The sequence below is a fragment of the Orycteropus afer genome, unplaced genomic scaffold (genome assembly GCF_000298275.1).
Source record: "Orycteropus afer afer isolate SDZICR_OR568_19922 unplaced genomic scaffold, OryAfe1.0 scaffold00046, whole genome shotgun sequence".
In the NCBI taxonomy this organism is placed as follows: Eukaryota; Metazoa; Chordata; class Mammalia; order Tubulidentata; family Orycteropodidae; genus Orycteropus; species Orycteropus afer.
The window spans coordinates 7,232,695-7,255,380 of NW_006921633.1; the positions used below are offsets into that span (position 1 = coordinate 7,232,695).

Sequence of the window (22,686 nt, forward strand, 5' to 3'; positions counted from 1 at the left end):
GGAGATTGCAGTGAATATCACAAAACAGAATAGGTATGGATTATTGAATGGAAAACCAATTTGCTCTGTAAACTTTTACCCAAATCACAGTTTAAAAAATAAATAAATAAAATACTGCCCAGTGGATAATAGATGCATAAATAATTGAATAATGTGCCCCTCTTTGATTGTAGTACCTGAGGAAAAATATCCTGAAAATCCACATACTAGTTTTTCTCCTGTAAATTTTTATTGTTAAGAAAACAGTCATGCCAAATGTCCCTGTGTCTGCCTGTCTACAAAAGCAAACTTTGAGCTTGGCTACTAACCAAAAAAGGTTTGAACCACCAGCCACTCCCTGAGAGAAAGATGTGGCAGTCTACTCCATAAAGATAACAGCCTTAGGAACCCTATGGGGTAGTTGTACTCTGTCCAAAGGCTCACTATGAGTCAGAATTGACTCCATGATAGTAGGCTTGGTTTTATACTGTAATTCTACATTGTTTAGTTTCTAGCTGATTGATATAAAATTGGTCCATGGGAATTAGGGGTTTTTCCCACTACCTTTGCTTACCCTCTCACCCATTGCAGGTAGTTGAAACAAGTCATCGTAAGCCACAATTCTGGTGACCTATGTTGTTTTCTAATCAAAACAGTGAGTCCCTGGATTTAAAACAAAGTCAATGTGTGTTACTCTATTTTGTTCTAGTCTGCTGGATGAGCTCCCTGAGTCAGTGCTTAAATGGGCTCCATCTGGAAGCAGCTGCTGTAAGTCAAATGATCACTTCTACCTTCTGTATGATTTACAGGCACACCTTGGAAATATTGTAGGTTCAGGTCCAAACCACTGCTATAAAGCAAATATCACAATAAAGTGAGTCACAGGAACTGTTTGGTTTCCTGTTGCATATAACAGTTTTGTTTACACTGTGTGGTAGTCGATTAAGTGTGCAATAGCATTATGAGAACGTTTAAAATTTTAATATTTGGTCATTTGGTGAGAATTACCAAAATGTAACAGAGAGAGAAAGTGAGCACATGCTGTTGGAAAAATGGCACCAATAGACTTGCTCGATGCAGGGTTACCACATACCTTCAATTTATAAAAAATGCAGTATCTGCAAAGCATAATAAAGCAAGGTATGCCTATACAGTTTTCCACGTTTATCATTCTTGTAGATTTTGTTTAACCTACCCTTTCCCATCCCTATTAGGCTACAAGGAAAGTCTGTCAGGTCATAGATAGGCTGCTAGAGAGAGAGTATATAGATCATCTTTGACATTAAAACACAAGAACCGTCTGCTGACTGCATTTTTTTAGATCCATATTTTAAGAATCATGCACAGGTTTAATAATCAACTGTATCTGATTTTTCCAGAGTTAGAACCTTCTGCTTGTTTCTCTGTAATGGTTGAAGATAAAATCAACCTAAGGAAAGACTTCTTTCAATCAGTAATTTAATAGAATCACTAAACATTTCAATGCTACTTGGATACCTGGTTACTTTGTGAGTGAACAGCCAGCAAAAATAAAATAAATTGAATTGTCAAAGGCATATGACTTTGGGATTTGGAGTTATATTTCTTTTTTTTTTTTTTTCAAGTTAGTATAGACCTTTTTTGTAATTCTTTAATCAACAGTCATTATCAATATAAAATAGTCAATTTAGAATTACCAAGTTCCTGTCATTTGTATATGTATACATGGCACATTGTTCAGAACTATTTGAACAACTGACTTAGGCTGTCTTATAGAAAAGACTCTCTTGAAGAAAAGCCTGCTGTCAGGCTTGGTTTTTTCAGGGACAGAATGAGTCTTGTTCTCTACTTAGATTGGGCAACACAAAGTTAGCCTTTAGCTGACTTTTGAACATAGGTATCTAGCCTGACCTTCTAGTTAATCATATAACATCACAATTTCCATCTGAGAGTAGACAAGTAGAGGAAGTCATTTGAAACTTATATTTATAGCCCTTCCTTGACTAGAGACCAAATTTATATTTCCATAGGAAATGAAAGAGGAATGAATGAGTTTTACTTCCCATCTTCATTGCCCAAGTCCCATAGTGAGTCCTCACGTAAATCTTCTGCTTCCTTCTTTCAGTAGGTGCCTTTTCTTCCAATGGAAGGAGAATAAATAGGGTATATAGTATTCTCATTTGCTGGTATAGGTTGGAAGATAAATGTTTTATTTTCGTTTTTGTAAACTGTACTGAAAAACTTAAAATGCCAGTATTCCTTTTTGGCTAATGTTCTTACTGGCATTTTCACTAAGTCATACAATTCATGTTTTACTCAAAAGGACAGTAAAGAAAAAAAATGAGAGATGGGGAGATGACTTTTTTTGTTATTTAATTGTATATTTCTCTGTATCTTTCCCTCCTGCACAAAAAGTAACTTTTCAGTTTAGGATTAGAAAAGAAGGCCCTAGATTGTACACAGTAAATGTTGTGGGCTAGAGTGTATATTTTGTGATACTTGTTACAGACAAGAAGATTTGAGTCAAACAAGAAATCTAGACAGATAGAATGCCAGGTTTCCCTTTTCCCATACAAATCATTTTATTGAGCCTAAAATTTTATTTTATAAAATGTACATTTCTATTTGTAAAACACAGAATGTTCACGCTTTATTATTAAGTGAAGGTGTCTTCCATTAGCAAGTTGTTTGTGCTTAGAAGTGGATATTGCCAGCATGAAAATTAAAGAAGAATAGATTTACAAAAGGTTTATTACTCAAACTTTTTTTTCTGAAATAAAACAGCCAAGAAGTTTGCAGCTTGCATATCTAACCCACTGTAGATTTCAAAAGTTTCTATCTATTGAAATGATAGTAATGATACTTCATATTTCACTATTTTAAAAAGCAGATGATTCAAGAATATCATAACTTTATACTACCCAAAGCATTTTTTTGTTTTATAACTCTGGAAATATGCTAGTAAATTTAAAAAAAAAATGAAATAATATAATAAATCTAGATCTTGAAAGGCTAACATTTAAACCAGCACTACATTATAATAGTCTAAGTTTCAGGTTTATAATAATAAATTTATAATGGAGGATGCTATTTTGTTTTTCTTCCTCCCTAACTCACTGTACCTCATTTTTTCAAACCCCAGACCCATAAAGGCTTTACAGCACAGTTGCTGTCAGCTGGGAAAGTAGGAGGAGTCTTCCATTGTCTTGTGACAGTGGTTTGTGAGAAGTGTGCCTATGATGTTCAGCTCTCTTCACCATGTGGGATGTTTTGGTTAGTGGAATTGTGATACATACCAAACTGGGCTTACCAGTCTTCACAGAACCAAAGAACGACAGAGTATCTGTACTAAAATAATAGTGAATACAATTCAGTCTTTTTTTTGTTAACCATGTCTTCAGTATTTGGATGACCCCAAGGAGCATAGTGCCTAAGGCACTTGACTGCTAACCAGAAGGCTGGCGGTTCAAACCCACCAGCCACTCCTCAGAAGGAAGATGGGGCAATCTGCTTCTGTGATACCGCCTCAGAAACCCAAAGAGGGGTCGCTATGAGTCAGGTCTGACTCAACGGCACATAACAACAACAAGGTGTTCCTGGAGATATCAGTTACAAATGTGTAGATGAACCAACATCCCTCACTGGTTAATAGAGATCTGGTTAATTGAATATGGATAACAGAATTTGATGTATCTCATAAATTACAGAAGAAAAAATAAACAGGTCACATAATCACCATGGTGTCAAAAAAAAAAAGCCAAGGTTCTCATTTTAGCCATCCAAACCAAAAAAAAAAACCTCACTGCCATTGAGTTGACTTCATCTCAGAGCAACCTTATAGGACAGAGTAGAACTGCCTCATAGGGTTTCCAAGGCTGTAAATCTTTATGAAGGTAGACTGCCACTTGTTTCTCCCACACTTTAGCCACATTAGCCTCATAGTTTTAGAAATAGTTCTGGACTATGTGCTATAAAATAGTCACTCTCTTGACTTTTAATGGTGGTGGATCTGGAAGGGTTGTGAAGGATTAGGAGTCAATGTTGTCAACCCAGGAAGCTTCCAAGATTTTCCCACCATGGGATGTAAATAACTTAATCATAAAGTTAGAGTGCTAGTGTTTGGGTCAGTAATAGTTTATGAAGTAAAAACTGGTTTGTGGAGCATCGAAACATTGTTATGAATGAAAACATGCTACTTTGTAAATACTGTCTAGTATTTATCACTTGTATCCTGGTTTTTGATTGAGCCTCTACCGGGAACTGTATTTAAATGTAGCTGTGTTTTAACTTTGGGTTACTAATTCTATTTGTATTTAAAAACTTGTAATTCATATCTTTGGGGGAGTTGCTATATGACCTTAGGAGAGGTTAGACATTGCATTAGGGAAGTCCTCCTGCTCTCTGTCAGGAAGACTATGCAGTGAATGCACACACAGGGCTGGCTAGGCATAGAGGACTTCAGGACACTTGGCACATTTTTAGCTAAACCATGAAATTCTAGGTCATTTTAAAATAAGCTGTTAAAATTGCAAAGTCAAAGCCTTAAAAATATATGTGTGGATGTGTGTGTGTGTGTGTGTGTATGGAAATTTATACTAAAGAACAGTTGTGTTTTTTTTTTTTTTTTTTTAACTAATAAGCCCTAGTTGTACAGTGGTTAAATGTTCAACTGCTAACTGAAATATAGGTGGTTTGAACCCACCAACCGCTCTGTAGGGAAAAGATTTGGCAGTCTGCTTCCATATAGATTTACAGCCTTGGAAACGCTATGGGGCAGTTCTGCTCTGTCTTATATGGTCACTATGAGTCAAAATCAGCTCAACAGCAATGAGTTTTTTTATGGTGCTTTCAATTGAATTTTTAAAGGTTTAACTTAAAAAAGAAAGTACGATGCATGTCTGGTCTATTATATTACTCCTCGTACCTGCATCCCATAAATTAAAATCATTAACTATAATTATTAAAATTTGCATCTTTCTGTAAGATTAGTGAATTGTAGACACCTCAACAAATATTAAAAAAAAAATATATATATATATACTAGCCCCTCTCCTCTAGCAAAATTTGGAGGTCACTCTCTTTCAGTCATTTTTCAAATTGTCTTTTAATAAGTGCTTTTCATTGAATTGTTTCATTCTTAGTTTCTTTTGGACCTGTCTGTGTGTGTTTATGTATGTATAAGAGTGACAGAGAGAACAAAGGGATTTTGAAGTTGTTGGCATCTTGACATTTCTTGCCAATTATAAAATGACTTGAAAAATATTTAATATTTCACAGGTGAAATAGCCCAATTTTTGGAATGTGCTCATAGTTTAGCATATGATGAAAAGCCGAACTATCAAATGCTCAAGAAAATTCTGAACCCAGGTAAAATACCTTTAGGACCACTGGAATTTTCCACTAATGGACACAGTGTAAATATACATACTCCAAACAATCAAAAAGTAAGTAAAATGGTCCCTGGGATTCTTTACTACAAAATGACATTGTTTTAGGTTCCAAAATGAGTTTGACAACCCCATGTCTTGCTCACTTACTCATTATATGTAATTCTTATTTCTCTTAACTCTACTAAAGTGTGTGATATCCGCCTTTAAGGAGAAAATTTGTTGAAAGTTCTTAGAGAAAAAGAGCAGGGTCTGTGGCCTGTCATGTACTATGTAAGGAAGAAAGCAGTCACTGATGTCATGGAGATATAAGCAGGTCAAGATTAAAGGCTAATCTGACTTTATTAGTGAGATCCTTCGTTTACTTCTTTAGCACCATGTTTTGCCTACCAATCTGGCCATAATTTAGTGATGATAATAATATTCCTGGATTTTACTGGACTGTGTGTATTGACAATGTATAGAAAAACTTAACTATCATTTTTTTAAAAAAGTTACACCTCTTTTCACTCTGCCATCTTCCAACTGACTTTAAAAAAAAGAAAAAAATTAGAACTTGAAGCAATACAAAAGAATTAGGACTTTAAACACTTTTTAAGAGGGTGGGGGAAACCTGAGCCTACTGATAGCAACATTGCTGGACAGGCAACTAAATGTCTATGTTTTCTTTGACAATATCCATATGCAAAAAAAGGTGTTAGGCTATTTATTTATTTATTTATTTATTTATTTTCCTGATGTGTGTACAATAAGGCAGGGTCAGGATGCCATTCATTTTTAATATTTCTTATGAACTTTGGATCATCACAAGTGTTCATGAGCCAAGAATGCAGGATGCAAACTAATGTGACTGATAGGCTGCTAGATGAAGGGTGAGTCAAGTATCAGTGCACAGATGGTTCTGATTTGCTGAATTTTGTAGCTGCTGCAACTGAAGACATAAAATATCCTTCTAGTCATAAATTAGCTCTTTGGAAGCAAAACCTTGGCACCAGAGCTTTACAACCTTCAATTAGTAGGGAAAGAAGTATTTGAATGACTGTGGTATTGACATCTGTAGTCCTGCATAGTAATCATTCCTAATAGAAGAGAATATCTGTTTGAGGAGGTTTTGCATGGCTAATTAACTACCAGTGAGAATATGTAATTTTTTCATGATCTCCTGATTGTCACCTTTCTCTCATGATACAATTACATTTTATTGTAGCAAGTGCCTTACAAACCAATTGTCAGCACTATTTACTTATTGCAGGAGGCAGAACAAAAGTTCATGTTTAATAAAAAGGCACTGGATTTTGATCTTGGTAATTACTGAAACTTATTTTAACAGTTTTATTGACTTTCGTGTTTTTATCACTTTTACAACAAAACAAGAGAGTCATTTCCTTCACATAGTATTTCTCTCACAATAATGGTCACCACTTAATCTATACTATTTTAAGTAGGTTTTTTTTCTCCCTTTTTTTTAGTTTTTCAGTTTTATAAACTTAATTGAAATATAAAAGAAGCCATTTTAAAAACTGATAGCTGTATCCTCTGATATAAAATTCTAATTATTATCCACCAGAATTTTCAGTTCCATCAAATAGAATGTTTGTTGTGAAACCATTTTTATATGCATAGAACATAAAATTTTTTGCCAAGAGGCTCCATCAAAAATACTTTATCCCTTTTTTTTGAATAGAGTACTTTGATGATGAGTAAGCACTAAGAATAATATGCATGCTTAAGACCTTAGTTAATGTCTGTTAATAATGTGATTAGTCTGGGTGTATAGGCAGTAAGATGATTTGAGGGTATATTTCTCAGCAGATCAATATCTATTTGATAATAACTTTATTTCTAATATTTTATGTACAGAAATACATTTAATAATGACAATATAAAATATAGGTTTACCATATGGGTCTTATTTTTTACTTTAAAGGTTGACAGACTTTGTATTGCTGCAAAAACCAAACTTGAACATGTTCCAGAACAAAGTATGGCAACATAAACTGCCCTGTACTCACTTTTCTTGAATGATACAAGTACAGGCTGCTTTCCACAGTAGATTGCCTGCATGACGGATCATTTAAAGGCCAGAACAAATATCAATCACATGGCCCCAAATATTCTCATTGTAGTCAGACAGAATTCCCTTATTAGACACAAAAAAAAGTCTCCTGTTGTTCTACACATGGGTCACTTTAGTCATTTAACAGATGGTGAATGAACTTCAGATTTGTACTTTTCTGGAGCTCCAGTGGCACAGCTGCTAACCAAAAAGTCAGTGGTTTGACTCTACCAGCCACTGTGTGGGAGAAAGATGAGGCAGATAAACTACACAGACGTCAATAATATGTTTCTGTGATTCAGTATTCAAAGAAAAAATAAGCTATGAGTGTTTAATTTTTAAAAACTATCATTCCACTCAGTGTAAGTAGTTATAAGGAGCTCTGGTGATGTAGTAGTTAAAGCTGCTAAATAAAAGCTTGGTAGTTTGAACCCACCAGCTGCTCTGTGGGAGAGGGATGAGGCAGTCTGCTTCTGTAGAGATTTACAGCCTTGGGAACCCTCGGGGGCAGTTCTATTCTGTCCTGTTGTTGTTGTTGTTGTTATGTGCCGTCGAGTCGGCCCCGACTCATAGCGACCCCTCCTTGGGTTTCTGAGGCAGTATCACTACGGAAGTAGGATTGCCCAGCCTTCCTTCCGAGGAGCGGCTGGTGGGTTTGAACTGCCAGCCGTCTGGTTAGCAGGCAAGTGTCTTAGCCACTATGCTACCAGAGCTCCCCTATTCTGTCCTACAGGGTCACTATGAGTTAGAATCGACAGCAGTGCATTTGGTGTTTTAGTTTATAAGTTGTTGTGCCTTTTAAATTGAGTGTTTTTAACAAAAATTTGTTCTGATTAGGTATTAGAAAATAGCACATCATGAAAAGCAAACTTGCAGCTTTTTCAGAAGAGAAAAATGAGCTTTTTTTTTTTCCCAATACTGGATTTGACTATGCACTGTAAACTATTCTCCATAAACTGGGACTTCCTTTTGAAGTCCTCAAATACTGTTTTAAAAAAACAAAACCCACTGCCATTGAGTTGATTCTGACTCATAGTGACCCCCACTAGGTTTCCGAGGCTGTAAATCTCTACAGAAGTAGATCGTCCTGTCTTCCTTATGTGGAAAAGCTGGTGGGTTTGAAACACTGACCTTCTGGTTAGCAGCCAAATGCCTTATCCACTACACCTCCAGAGCTCCCTCAAATACTGTTACTCAAGTTAAATTAGAAATCAATTTTTGTTAGGATTTCAGAGCTATTGATACTTTTTTCTAATAAGCCAATATTTTGGGGTGTTTGCCTCCATCAAAATGATGGTGTGCGTAGCTGCAAGCATTCCCTGGTAGTTCTGGCAGCTCCTGAGGTAGCACTGTCACATTAGAAAAAATCTATCACCAATGCTACCACAGTCCATTTATGCCAATCACAGGGATTCAGTCTCCAAAGTTCATTGAAGAGAATCATATTTCAGTAAGAATGCTTTATTTGTAAGTAAGCTGTAAAATTCCCAGATGGGAATGCTGAAGCCAGGCTGGGAAACCAGCATTATTGAAGACACTGGTTCCACCTTTCAGTCAGTTCCCCCCACCCCAAGAGCCAGTGGGTCCTAGTAGCAGATTGCCAGTTCCCCTTCTTGATTGTGGTACCTGAATGCATATTGTAATAGCATAGGCTTGGACATAATGAGCCACCCACCCTTGCTAAGCACAGAGAAGTGACTGTAGATCAGGGCTACAATGTTCAAGCTGTCCTCCGTGTCAGGCAGTAAGTTTGTTCCTTCATTCACCCTGTCTGAGGTTCCCACAGCAAATCCAAAAGTGAGTATACTGTTATTGGTAGTAGTAATCTGTGTTTGGCACTTAAAAGTTTAGAGAATTCTTTCCTGAACTTTAGTTTTCAAAATAATACTACGAAGCTTGTCTTCTGGTTATTTTTTAATCATGAGAAAAATATAGTACAAGTTCACTATTAAAATTAGCACATCTTTGGCTTAATTGATATTTAGGAATCCGAAAGTTGCCCTGACTTTGTAGAACAGAATTAAATGCCAGTGGAAAATTAAATGAAAAGTGCCTCATTTTAATAGTCACTTTCTTGAAAATGACAGACTTTTGTATAGGATCCTTCCATTTGATTATGTGGAATTCCAAGGGTGTTTCTATTTCCTTTTCACACCCCTGAGAAAAAAGAAAGTTTCACTATATATACTGTTAAGAGTTGAAGCTACCCATCCCACTTTACACTTTCATAACCATTTCAGAAGTTAATCTAGAAACAGAAATTTCCCATACACTGGATATCATTTTGTTTATTAGCTAGAAGAGCCCATGGCAGCTCTACCTAACAATCCAGCCAACAGACAGCAGATTCTAAAGACATATTGTGTTCCAGGAAGCTTCACAGAGGGCTGAATATATTATATTGCAGTTTCTGTTTGTATGCAAAGGCTCCCATGGCAAAAACTATGTACATCAAAAGTGCCTAGCATATGGGGGTACTAAAAATCTCAATAAATATCTCAACTAATCCTTTATGTTATAGAACACATTTTCACGATTGGTAGCCAGTTTTTTAATAGGATAAAACAGTGTGCAGCAGCCTGGGGAACACCTTTGTTCCACGTAAGTGGTGTGATATACATTAATACCAATGTGATTTCACTGGAAGGGGTTGCACATGAATTTTCTCAGTTGTTTGGCAGGGTTGGATGGTGAAGATAAAGAACCTCTGAGTGATTAGGCGAGTTCCAATTTGCAGGTAACTGAAAGGCAGTGGTTTTGCCATCCTTTGATAGCTGGGATCCCGGGAGGAGCAGGGGATAAAGAATGGTGTTGTGACAACTTAGACCCAGCCACAAAACACCAGCATGTTTTAAAGGGGAGGAAGGAGTGAACACAGTTGGCAATAGTAGCTGGAAATCGAGAGACTACAAATTAAGGCTCTGCTTGTCCAACCAATGTAATTCACTCTTTTTTTTGGCACTGGGTACTCCATTATTTCCCCTTTTGAGGTTCCTATCATCTGCCCCCTATTTAACCCATGAAAAAAGGTGATGACACTTTCAGCTGCTGTAAACATGAAGCTGTTTGAACAAATATTTCACATAAGGATCTTCACTATAGCTTTCAATCTCCCAACTGTATTGTGAAATCTGCTCTTCTATTTCCATGTCTATTTCAAGGTTATTGAGAGTCAGTCATTCCCAGATTTCTCCATGGTGTGAAACCGAAACCCTACAGACATCAAGCTTATTGTTGAACTTAACCCCTGGTACTGGTACTCAGTATTAGGTGACATGAACTATTATGCTGCTTGCTCAAAGCTTAAGTTACCTGCATAAAAAAGTAAGCAGCATCATAAGCTCCTTTTATACATTCACATTAATTAGGCTCACTTCAGTGATAGAGAACCAAGAGTTTAATAAGAACTGAAACTACAAAGATGTACTGGATCCACTTCCATGAGAGTTAATAATGAATCCATGTGCACTTTTAAAATGTAACAGTTTTTTTGTTAAAAAAAAAAAAATGCTGTATTCAATGAGCAAGTTATATTTAGAGATAATTTCCAAAGCACACATAACAGGGACACTAATTTTAATTGGTCTTATCCTATTGATGAGAAAGGATCCAGATGTTGCCAACAACTCTTATTTTTTTTTTCTAGACTGTCTATTTGTTGCTTACTTCTTTATTTTTTGAGAATTTGACAAGTGTAGAATTTTCAATATCTGTACATAAATGCATTTTTTTACTAGTATCAAAAATTTTCATTATATGTATTTGTTGCTCTCTAGCAACAGGTTGACTCACGAAAGGCTGCAACAAAGCAACTCAATGAGGTACAGACTAGTTTAATAGAGAAAAAAGTTCACAGTGAGAGAAGTGCTGAGTCATATGCAACATGGAGACAAGTGCAAAGAGAGAAGCTGGGTGGATTGATTAACAGTGAAACTGCTCAGGTGAGAGGTTTTTTTTCCCCCCCTTAATGTTACATTAGAATTTTCCCTTTGGGAGTAAAGACATTTTATTTTCTCCTGAGGGCCAAGGTTATATGGTTTTATTAAATGAGAAGGGAAAGAAAATATCCTATCCAGCTGATAAAGTCAAAGCTGACGACCCCAGTTATCATAGAAACAGAATGGTGCTGAGCACATTTGCGTACAGATCTGATTTCTTTCTTTATCCCAAGTATGTAATGAAGTGCACTTAAATTTTTTATGCCATCTGCGATCCATTAGGGACTCTTAACATATTCTATACTTCTGCGTTGGCTCCTCAAGTCTAACCCTTACAGTCAAATGTAAGTGAAGTGTTTCCTGGTCAGTATGGTTGGCATTTTAAAATGAGTGTTCTTTGCATCATTCTACCCGTTGGGTGGATGGAGACTCACTTTAGCAGGCAACAGTAAAAATCCTTCCTATTCTAACTCTTTTTGACAAGAAGGAGAAACATACAATATATTTATATCTGTACCAAAAAATAATAATTTTTTTAAATGGCCAACATTTTACATCATTAATATACTATCATTTTCCCTAAATGATTTGAGGTAGTTTACAATATGAAATAGGATAATAATGTCCCCACCTTATGTCCCCCTCCCCCTCAGAAAATATTGATATATCAGGCATCTGGAATATTAATCACTAAACTGAACACTGAATTTGGCTCTGAACTTCTTGGCAGCCAAGACACAAAATGGCAGCATACTGGTTATGCATTTCTCATCCAACCAGACAAGCATACAAGTTTATCCACAGGGAGAAATGCCTTTTTAGCACTGGCAGGGTCTTCTGCATTCTTTCGTAAAACAATAGTAGCATCTTTTTTTTTTTTTTCTTTAATTTATAGAGAGAAAAAAATTCTTCCTTAACACTAATAAGAATCTTTTATGTTTATTCTGCTATAAAACAATAAGGTATCATTCATTTTTATTTTTGTTATTTTTAAATTTATATAAGGGAATCTACTTCAAATGGACATATTTTATAGTTCTCATTTGTAAAATGAAAGAAATACATTGCTTGGAGACAAAATTTAGAGATTTGTAAGTGCTCTTCCTCAAGAGAATCACCTGGTGTGTTGGGGTAGGTAGATACTAGGGGGATTCTAAGCACCCGAAAATGCCTTCCCTAGTCAATCCTCTTCCCCAAGAGGAAGCCACTGTTCTGATTTTTGATTCTCGTAACTAGTTTTGCCTCTTGAAGAATGTCACATATGTGCTGTCATACAGTATGCACTTTCTGTGTCTGGCTTATTTCACTCAGCATATATTGGTTGAGATTTTCATTTCATGATAGTAATTTTTTTCATTTTCTTTGCTGAGTAGTACTACAGTGCATAACTACATCATAATTTGTGTATCTATTCCCGTTAATGGACACCTGGACTGCTATGACTTCCGGCCACCACAGATATGGCTATGAACATTCTGGCACAAGTCCCTCTACAGGCACATTTTCATTTCCTCTGAAGAGAGGAACTGCTGGGTCTTAGAGTAGATGTATGTTCAACTATTTTTATATATAAAAAGTTGACATAGTTTTAAACCGTACATAATGTTTTATATTCCCACCAGGAATGTACAAGAGTTCTGGCCATTCCACATCCTCCCCAACACTAGGTGTTGTCAGTCTTTTTCATTTTAGCCATTCTAATGGGTATGCATTAGTAGTATCTCATGGTTTCAGTGACCATTTCTTTATCTAGTGACTAGTGATGTTGAATACTTTCCATGTGCTTAACTGAACATTCAGTTCATAGGTTTTGAGAAATGTCTTTTCAAGTATTTTTCCATTTCTTATTTGTGTATTTGTTTTCTCATTATTGAGTTATAGTTTTTTATATATTCTTCATATATGTCTCCTGTCAGATATATGTATTATGGACATCTTCTCCTAGTGTGTGCCTGCCTATTCATTTAAAGAATTCATTCTATTGATGAACAGAAGCATTTTGTTTTTATATTAAATTTTTATTTGAATTTCAATCTATCATTTTTTTCCCCCTATAATCTAAGGAACTTTTGTTTATCTCAAGGGCACACAGATATTTGCTGTATTTTCTTTCAGAATGATTATAGTTTTAGCTTTTATGTTTAGGTCTATGAATCATCTCAAATCAATTCTTATTTATGGTATGAGATAGGGGTTCTGCTTCATTCTTTTCATATGGATAAAAATATTGATAATTTTTTTTTCTTACAACATTCTTGTCAGGTTTTGTTTTCATGATCGTATTGTCTTTATCATATGAGATGAAATGTTTCCTCTGTTCTCATAAGATGGTTTTGCAAGATTTGCCTTTCTTGAATGTTTGATAAGAGTTTAACAAGGAATCCATCTGGTCCTGGAGTTTTGTTGGAAGAAATTTTTAAATTATGAATTTACTACCTCTAACCAATACAGGAGCTCTGGTAGCATAGTGGCTAAGACACTTGCCTGCTAACCAGAAGGCTGGCGGTTCAAACCCACCAGCCACTCCTCGGAAGGAAGGTTGGGCAATCCTACTTCCGTAGTGATACTGCCTCGGAAACCCAAGGAGGGGTCGCTATGAGTCGGGGCCGACTCGACGGCACATAACAACAACAACAACAACCAATACAGTGATCATTAGATAATTTTCTTGTGTCAGTTTTGGTCATTTGTGTATTTCAAGGAATTTTTCCATCTCATCTAAGTTGATGAATTCATCAGTACCTAGTTATTCCTAATATTCTCTTATTAATATCTGTTGATGTACTCTTTTTCATTTCTGGTAATGGGAAGTTCTCTGATTTTTCTTGATAGTCTAGTGTTTTGGTTACCTACTGCCACGCTAAAAGAAAATACCACAAATAGGATGGCTTTAACAAACAGTTTATTTTCTTATAGTTTTGGAGGCTAGAAGTCTGAGTTCAGAGTGCCAGGTCAAGGGGCTGGGTGAAAGCCCCTTGGCCTTGGGCTTCAGCTCTGCCTCTTGCTCCTAGCCTACTGAAACTGGAGGCATCTCTTCACTCAGGCAGCTGCTGGCTGCTAAGGCTGACAAACCCATGGTCGACAAGTAAGAAGGCACAGTGCTGGTATTACCAAACCACACAGCAGGCCACTGATTCAAGTCCATTAAGATTTCCAACTTCAGCAGACAACATGGCAGGCTGCTGAATAATGACTTGGCTACACTCAGGATTCAAGCCTGCCAAAACCTGCAGACCTTTCTCAATGCTTCTCCTGAAATACAAGAAGCAGACCACATCCCTAAGGCAGCTACTTAGCTGCTCCAGTAGATTCCACAATGGAGTTGATTACCAATCTCACCAGGGGGAATAAATACATCCAGCTGCCCAGCCACTCAAAAGCAGGCTGACCCAAGTTGACACATACCCTTAACTACCACATCTAACTAGAGATTTATCTTTATATATATGTGTTGTTGTTATTAGGTGCCGTTGAGTTGTCTCCAACTCATAGCAACCTCATGTACAGCAGAAACAAACACAGCCCAGTCCTGTGCCAACCCCACGATCCTTGCTATACCTGAGCCCAGTATTGCAGCCACTGTGTCAATCCATCTTGTTGAGGGCCTTCCCCTTTTTCATTGTCCCTCCAACTTTACCAAGCACGATATCCTTCTCCAGGGAATGGTCCCTTCTTACAACATGACCAAAGTAGGTAAGACGAAGTCTGGCCATTCTTGTTTCCAAGGAGCATTCCAGCTGCGCCTCTTCCAGGACAGATTTGTTAGTTCTTTTAGTGGTCCATGGTACTTTCAGCATTCTTCGCCAACACCACAACTCAAAAGCATCGACTCTTCTTCAGTCTTCCTTTTTCATTGTCCAGCTCTCACATGCATCTGAGGCAACTGAAAATACCATGGCCAACATCAAGTGCACCTTAGTATTCAAGGAAATATTTTTGCTCTTCAGCACTTGAAAGAGGTCCTTTGCAACAAATTTGCCCAATGCTATATGACGTCTGATATCCTGACTTCTGCTTCCATTGGTGTTGATTGTAGGACCAAGTAATATGAAGTCTTTGACTTCAATCTTTTTTCCATTTATTGTGATGCTGCTTATTGGACCTGTTGTGAGGATTTTTGTTTTCTTTATATTGAAGTGTAATCCATACTGCAGACTGTAGTCTTCAATCTTCATGAGTATTTCAAGTCATGCTCACTTTCAGCGAACAAAGTTGTGTCATCTGCATAACGTAGGTTGTTAATAAGTCTTCCTCCAAACCTGATGACACGTTCTTCTTCATATAGTCCAGCTTCTCAGATTATTTGTTCAGCATACAGATTGAGTAAGTATGGTGAAAGGATACAGCCCTGATGCACTCCTTTCTTGATTTTAAACCACGCAGTGTCCCCCTTGTTCTGTTTGAATGACAGCCTAGTCTCCTGGTCTAAGTACAAGTTCCTCATGAGCACAATTAAGTGTTCTGGAATCCCCATTTTTCTCAATGTTATCTATAACTTGTTATGATCCACACAATCAAATGCTTTTGCATAGTGAATAAAACACAACTAAACATCTTTCTGGTATTCTTTGCTTTGAGCCAAGATCTATCTGACATCAGCAACGATATTCCTTGTTCCACATCCTCTTCTGAATCTAGCCTGCTTTTCTGGAAGTTCTCTTTCATTATACTGCTGTAACCATTTTTGAATTATCTTTAGTAAGATTTTGCTTGCATGTGATATTAATGATACTGTTCAATTATTTGCACATTCTATGGGATGACCTTTCTTTGCAATGGGTACAAATATGGATCTCTTCCAGTCAGTTGGCCAGGTAGTTGTCTTCCAAATCTCTTTGCATAGCCGAGTGAGTGCCTCCAGTGCAGCATCCATTTGTTGAAACATCTCAGGGAGTATCCTGTCAATTCCTGGAGCCTTGTTTTTTGCCACTTCCTTCAGTGCAGCTTCAACTTCTTCCCTCAGTACCATTGGTTCTTGATCATATGCCACCTCCTGAAATGGATGAACATTTACCAGTTCTTTTTGGTACAGTGACTCTATATATTCCTTCCATCTTCTTTTGATGTTTCCTGCATCATTCAATATATTGCAATAGAAGCTTTTAATATTGCAACTCACAACTTAAATTTTTTTCTTCAGTTCTTTCAGCTTGAGAAATGCTGAGCGTGTCCTTCACTTTTGGTTTTCAAACTCCAAGTCTCTGGACATTTCATTATAGTAATTGGCTTTGTCTTCTCAAGCTGCTCTTTGAAATCTTCTGTTTAGCTCTTTTATCTTGTCATTTCTGCCATTTGCTTTAGCTACTCTCCATTCAAGGGCAAGTTTCAGAGTCTCTTCGGACACCCATTTTGGTCTTTATATATATATACATTTTTTTTTTTTCTTCTCCTAATGAACTGCCTTTCGTTTTTTTGCCTTTTATCTACTTGATATATTTCATTAATTTCTGTTCTTTATCACTTCCTTCTATTTTAGTCTTAATTTGTCCAAGCAATACAGTGGAAACATAAGTCATTGATTTTAAACCTTTTGTTATTTTCTAAAATATGCTGTTAAAACTATACATTTCTAAGTGCTTTAGCTATATTCCACAAATGGATGTTATGTTTTCATTATTGTTTGGTTAAATACATCTTCTAATATTCCTTGAATTATTCATTGACTCAAGGATTGTTGTTGTTATGTGCCATCAAGTCAGACCCGACTCATAGCGACCCCTCCTTGGGTTTTCGAGGCAGTATTACTACGGAAGTAGATTGCCCCATCTTCCGTTCGAGAAGTGGCTGGTGGGTTTGAACCGCCAGCCTTCTCATTAGCACTTAGTTGCCTTAGGCACTTGCATTAAACCTATAGATCAATTTGGGTAGAACTGAAATATTATGTTGAGTCTTTGAAACCATGAACAAAATATGTCTGTACGTGTATTTAGGTACTTTCATTGCTGTTTTGTACTTTTCAGCATTGCTGTACATATTTTGTTGGATTTGTACCTATTCATTTTCTGGAGCTATTAAAATGATACTTTGTTTTTAATTTTAGTTTCTAATTTTTGACACTAATTTTGGTTTCCAAGTTTTAAGTGTTGACCTTGTATCTTGCAACATGTGAAACTCATTTATTAGTTCTAGAGTTTTGTTTTTTTAAGATCCCTTGGGATTCTCTATATAGACATCTGCATTTAGGAAGTTTTCTGTACAGGCACCAGCATTAGGATGTCTGTATCATGATCCAAAATGTGCGCCTTTGATTTCTTTTTCTTGCCTTATTGCACTGATGGGGACATTGAGTGCTGTGTTGAATAGCAGTGGTAAGATTAGACATCCCCACCTTATTCTGAACTTAAAAGGAAAACATTCAACCTTTAACCATTTGGTATTATGTTAACTGTAAAATTTTTGTATATGTTCTTTATCAAATTAAGGAAGTGCCCCTTTTATTTATAGTGTATTGAGAGTTTTTATCATCAATGAGTGTTCAATTTTGTCAAATGCTTTTCTGTATTCATTGATATGATCATGTGGTTTTTCTTCTTTAGACTGTTAAAATGGTAGATGACATCAATTTTTGAATATTGAAATAGTCTTATATTCTTTGAATCAACTCTACTTGGTTATGGTTATGGTATAATGGTGTGTGTATATATATATTCCCTTTCTCTCTCTCTCTCTCTCTCTCTCTCTCTCTCTCTCTCTCTCTCTGTCTCCAGAAGGTTTTTAACTATGAATTTAATTTTAGGCTTCTCAGATAATCTATTTCAGGAGTGGGCATATTTTTCTGTTAAGGGCAAGACAGTAAGTACGTAGGCTCTGCAGACCATACGGTCTGTCACAACTACTCAGCTCTGCACTGTACCATGAAAGCAGCCATCTATCAACAAATGAGTCTGGCTGAGTTCCAACAAAACTTTATTCATAGCACTAAAATTTGGGTTTCACATAGGTATCAAGTATCATGGCCTATTGGATTTTTTTCTAACCTTTATTATTTTTTTCCTGGCTTGTACTCTTGCTGAATTAGGGGGCTGTTGGAAGGCTTTGAGCAGAGGGGTGACATGATTCCATTTATATTTAACAGCATTGCTTTGGCCACTGTGCTGAACACTGGCTGCACTATGGGCAAGGACAAAAGCAGAGAGACCAGTTATTGCAATAATGTAGGCATAAGATGAGGGTGACTCAGACTTGTGGGGTAACAATGGAGACAGTGAGATTTTTCCTAACCGATTAAAAGTGTAGAAACCATTTTTAGCTCATGGGCTGTACAAAAACAGGTGGTGGGTTGGATTAGGCTTGCACAACAATATGCTATTTCACCTTTAGTTTTGGTTAACTTGTGATTTTCTAGGATTTGGCCCATTTCATCTAAGTTGTCAAATGTATGGGCTTAGAATTGTTCATCGTATTCTCTTATTTAAACCCTTAAATGTATACTGGGGGTATACTGGGGGATCCATTTCATTCCTGATATTGATAGTTTGTTTTCTCTCTTTATAGTCTTGCTGGAGGTTTATTACTTTTATTGGTTTTTACACAGAACCAAGGTTTTTGTTAGATTGATATTGCTCTGTTTTTCTATTGTCAGTTTAACTGGTTTCTGCACTTTATTTCCATCTTTCTGCATACTTTGGATTCATTTTTCTTTTTCTAGTTTCTGGAGATAGAAATTTAAATTATTGTTAGACTCTTCTATTCTAAATAATAAATATTTAGTATTAAAGATTTCCCTGTAAGCAATGCATTACCCAAATCCCACATTTTGATGTTATATTTTCATTTTCATTCAGTTCAATAAATTTATTTTCCCTTGAGACTTTCTCTTTGAACCATTCAGAAGTGTGGTGGTGGATTTTCCAGTATTTGGAGATTTTCCTATGATTTCCTTCCTTCAGCTTGATTTGGGTTTATTTTCTTTCTTTTTTTTTTTTTTTTTCCTAGTTTAGGTGGAATCTCAGGCTTTTGATTTGAAGCCTTTTTTTCTAATATAAGCATTTAATGCTATAAATGTCCTACTCTATCTTGACTGCTGTGGTAGTTCAGTTTGTGTGTCAGCTTGGCTGGGCCTGGTTGAATGGCTGGGCAGCTGGATGTAGTATTCCCCATGATGAGACTGGTAATCAACTCCAAGGTGGAATCTACTGTGAGCAGCTGAGTAGCTGCCTTAGGGAATGTGGTCTGTTTCCTGTATATAAGGAGATGCCTTGGGAATGGTCTCTAGTCTATGGAATGTTTGGACCCTGCATGTAGCAGTGTTGTGTTCAGCAGCCTGCCATGCTCTGCTGACCTTGGGACTTACAGTGGACTTGAATTTACAGTGGACTTGAATTAATGGTCTGCTCTGTGGTTTGGTAACATTGGGACTGTGCCGTTTTACTTGTGGGCCCTGAGCCTGTTAGCCTCAGCAGCCAGTAGCTGCCTGAGTGAAGAGATGCCTTTAGCTTCAGCGGGCCAGGAGCAAGAAGCAGAGCTGAAGCCCAGGATCAAGGGCATTTCACCCAGCCCCCAGAGCCTGGCACTTGCAATTTGGAGTTAAAGCCTCCAAAGTGTAAGAGAAGATAACTCCTATGTGTTAAGGCCATCCCATTTGTGGTATATTTCTGTCAGAGTGGCCGTAGGTAACCAAAACAACTGCATACCATAAATTTTGTTATGATGTATTTTCATTTCACTCAATTCAAAATATTTTGTACCTTTCCTTGAGGTTGTTTCTTTTCTTTCTTTTTTTTTTTTTTTTTTGACCCCTGGATCATGTAGAAGTATGCTGTTTAATTTTCAGTTGTTCAAAAATATTTGTTATCTTCCTGATAGTGATTTCTACTTTTATTTTACTATGGTTTGAGAATATAAACTTTGTCTAATTGTTTTAAATTTGTTAAGGTGTGCTGTCTTGGTGAGTATTCCATCTGCACTTGAAAAGCACATGCATTCTCCTGTTCAGAGGTGGAGTCCTTCTACATCAGGACTACATAGCATCTGTAATACCCCATTGGTTTCTGGTATTACTCACTTCTTTTATATCTTTGCTGATTTTCTGTCTAGTAGTGATATTGATTACTGAGAGCAGGGTTTTCCAGTTGGGAGGGTGTGGGGTCCTTCTATGTTGTACTGTCATCCATTTATTACAAAACAGGGGCTGTCAACAGGGGTTCTCCCCACATTCTTGGCAGCCATTGAGGAAGCAGAGAGTTGTATCTTTGCCGATGTTTGTTTCCTACAGAGTGATGACGGGTGATAGGGCTCTACTGCACAGTCTCCACAGTGTCTGGTGGGGAGGAGAGAGGCACTGCTCTGCCAATATCAGTGCAGAGAGGTATATAGGGCTTGCCATGTAAGGGAAAAGGGCACTGTCTCGATACTGTAGGGTGGGAATGGCTCACGGGACTCTGTCTCATAATCTCTGCAGCACTCAGTGGGGTAGGGTGCCATCTTGTTAGTATAGAGATAATCAACAGGACTCTACCTTGGTCTCCCCAGTGCTCAGGGGGGAGGTGCAGGAGTGCTTGGTTACAGCAGAGTGATGTTGGTTGACGGGGCTTCCCTCTACAATTTCCATAACATCTGGAATACAGCCAGTATAGTCAAGACTTCTGTCCTATATGAATGGAAATGGGAAACCCAGGGGGAAAATGGGAGAGCACTGATAACTTGAGGGAATTGCAGCCAATGTCACAGGAACAATTTGTGTATGAATTAATGCTTGGGAAAGTAATTTGCTATGAAAACATTCACCTAAAGCACAATAAATGTTAAAAAAAGAAAAACAAGTAGGATGAGAATTCGAGTCTCGATTCCCTAATATCCTTGGCATTCTCCTTCCCCCTCGTCAAATCTGACCCTCCAGGGACACATTTACCATAGGTGTAAATAACCCTAAGAGTCTCCTGTGCTAGCTCTTTCAGGGACTCCAGCATTGGTGACATAACTCTCCTAATCTGATATACAGTTGGTTTTTGGTTTCTGATGGCCTCACTCCTAGGCTTTGTTATATTACACCATAACCTGCCCAGTGTTTGGGCAGTATTTGAGGGCAGCAAGAACCAAGACGTGAATGGCTAACGTGTTAGGAACCAAAACTTTTCAAGCAGACACAAAGATAAAAACATTGTGCCACAATGACCTGGAAAAAAATAATGTGTATGTCTCTATTTGATTAATATGAGCTCTGGTAGCATAGTGCCTAAGGCACTTGACTGCTAACCAGAAGGCTGGCAGTTTAAACCCACCAGCCATTCCTTGGAAGGAAGATTGGGCAGACTACTTCTGTAGTGATACAACCTCGGAAACCCAAGGAGGGGTAGCTATGAGTTGGGTCCAACTCAATGGCACATAACAACAAAAACATTTGATTAATGGGAGCTCTGGTGGCGTAGTACCTAAGGCATTTGACTGCTAACCAGAAAGCTGGAGGTTCAAACCCACCAGCCACTCCTCAGAAGGAGGGTTGGGCGATCTACTTCCGTAGTGACACCACCTCAGAAACCCAAGGAGGGGCCGCTATGAGTTCGATCCAACTCCACGGCCGTGGATTTTTTTATTTGATTAAATACAACTTCTCAAGATAAAGAAAAAAAAAAAGTTATGTCCTTTAGAGCTGTCTTCTCTGTGGTCCTTAGGTTAGAGAAAGCAGTCTTTTGTTGGGCTTTTATTTCATTTGTACATATTGATGTTTCCAGATTGTAATCTGCTTTATGACCACACATAGGAGGCACCAAAAAAAAAAAAAAAAAAAGAGGGAGGCTTACAGCTAGATCATCCCCTCATCTGGATGTCCCCAGCCAGTGTGCCTTACTTACTTTAGCTTTCAGAGTGTTAGGATAGTTGCATTTGGTTTCATTTGTAATTAGCAGGAAGAATAAAATGGAATACACTGATTCCATCTTCTCAATTTGTTTCACCCCTTAATTCTTCCTACTCCTGAGATCAAAATACATGTATGTCAGTATGCTTTATCTTATTTTTGTCATTAAGTAACTGAGGCTCTTTTCATTTTAAAATCATTCTTTTATCTTCCTATGTTTCAGTTTGGGTATCTTCTTTTGCCTGACCTCAAGCTGGCTGATCTTTTTCCATGGTTATTAAATAAACTGTACATTCTATCTGTGAATTTCTGGTTTTCGTTTCTCTGTTGACGTTCACTTGTTCACTAATTATGTTCTTTTTCTTTAAATTGTTAAACATATTTATGTAGATGTTTCATAGTCTTTATCTGTTAGTATACCATCTAGGTCATCTCTGAGTCTGTTTCTATTGGTTTTGGATAGAATACTTCTTTTATCCTGGTTATAGATAATATTTTCCTGCTTCTTATAGGTGTGTTGTTGTTATGTGCTATCGAGCCAGACCTGACTCA

The 22,686-nt window shown here is 37.2% G+C and overlaps 1 protein-coding gene across 1 annotated transcript in view; it reads left to right on the forward strand.

Moving 5' to 3' along the window:
- VRK2 (VRK serine/threonine kinase 2) overlaps positions 1-22,686 on the forward strand; it is a 171,103-nt gene that overhangs the window by 146,451 nt on the left and 1,966 nt on the right. Inside the window, exons 9-11 of the mRNA XM_007938016.1 lie at positions 689-747; positions 5,236-5,402; positions 11,184-11,342. Of these exons, the coding sequence (XP_007936207.1) occupies positions 689-747; positions 5,236-5,402; positions 11,184-11,342 (385 nt within the window). The remainder of the gene's footprint in view (positions 1-688; positions 748-5,235; positions 5,403-11,183; positions 11,343-22,686) is intronic.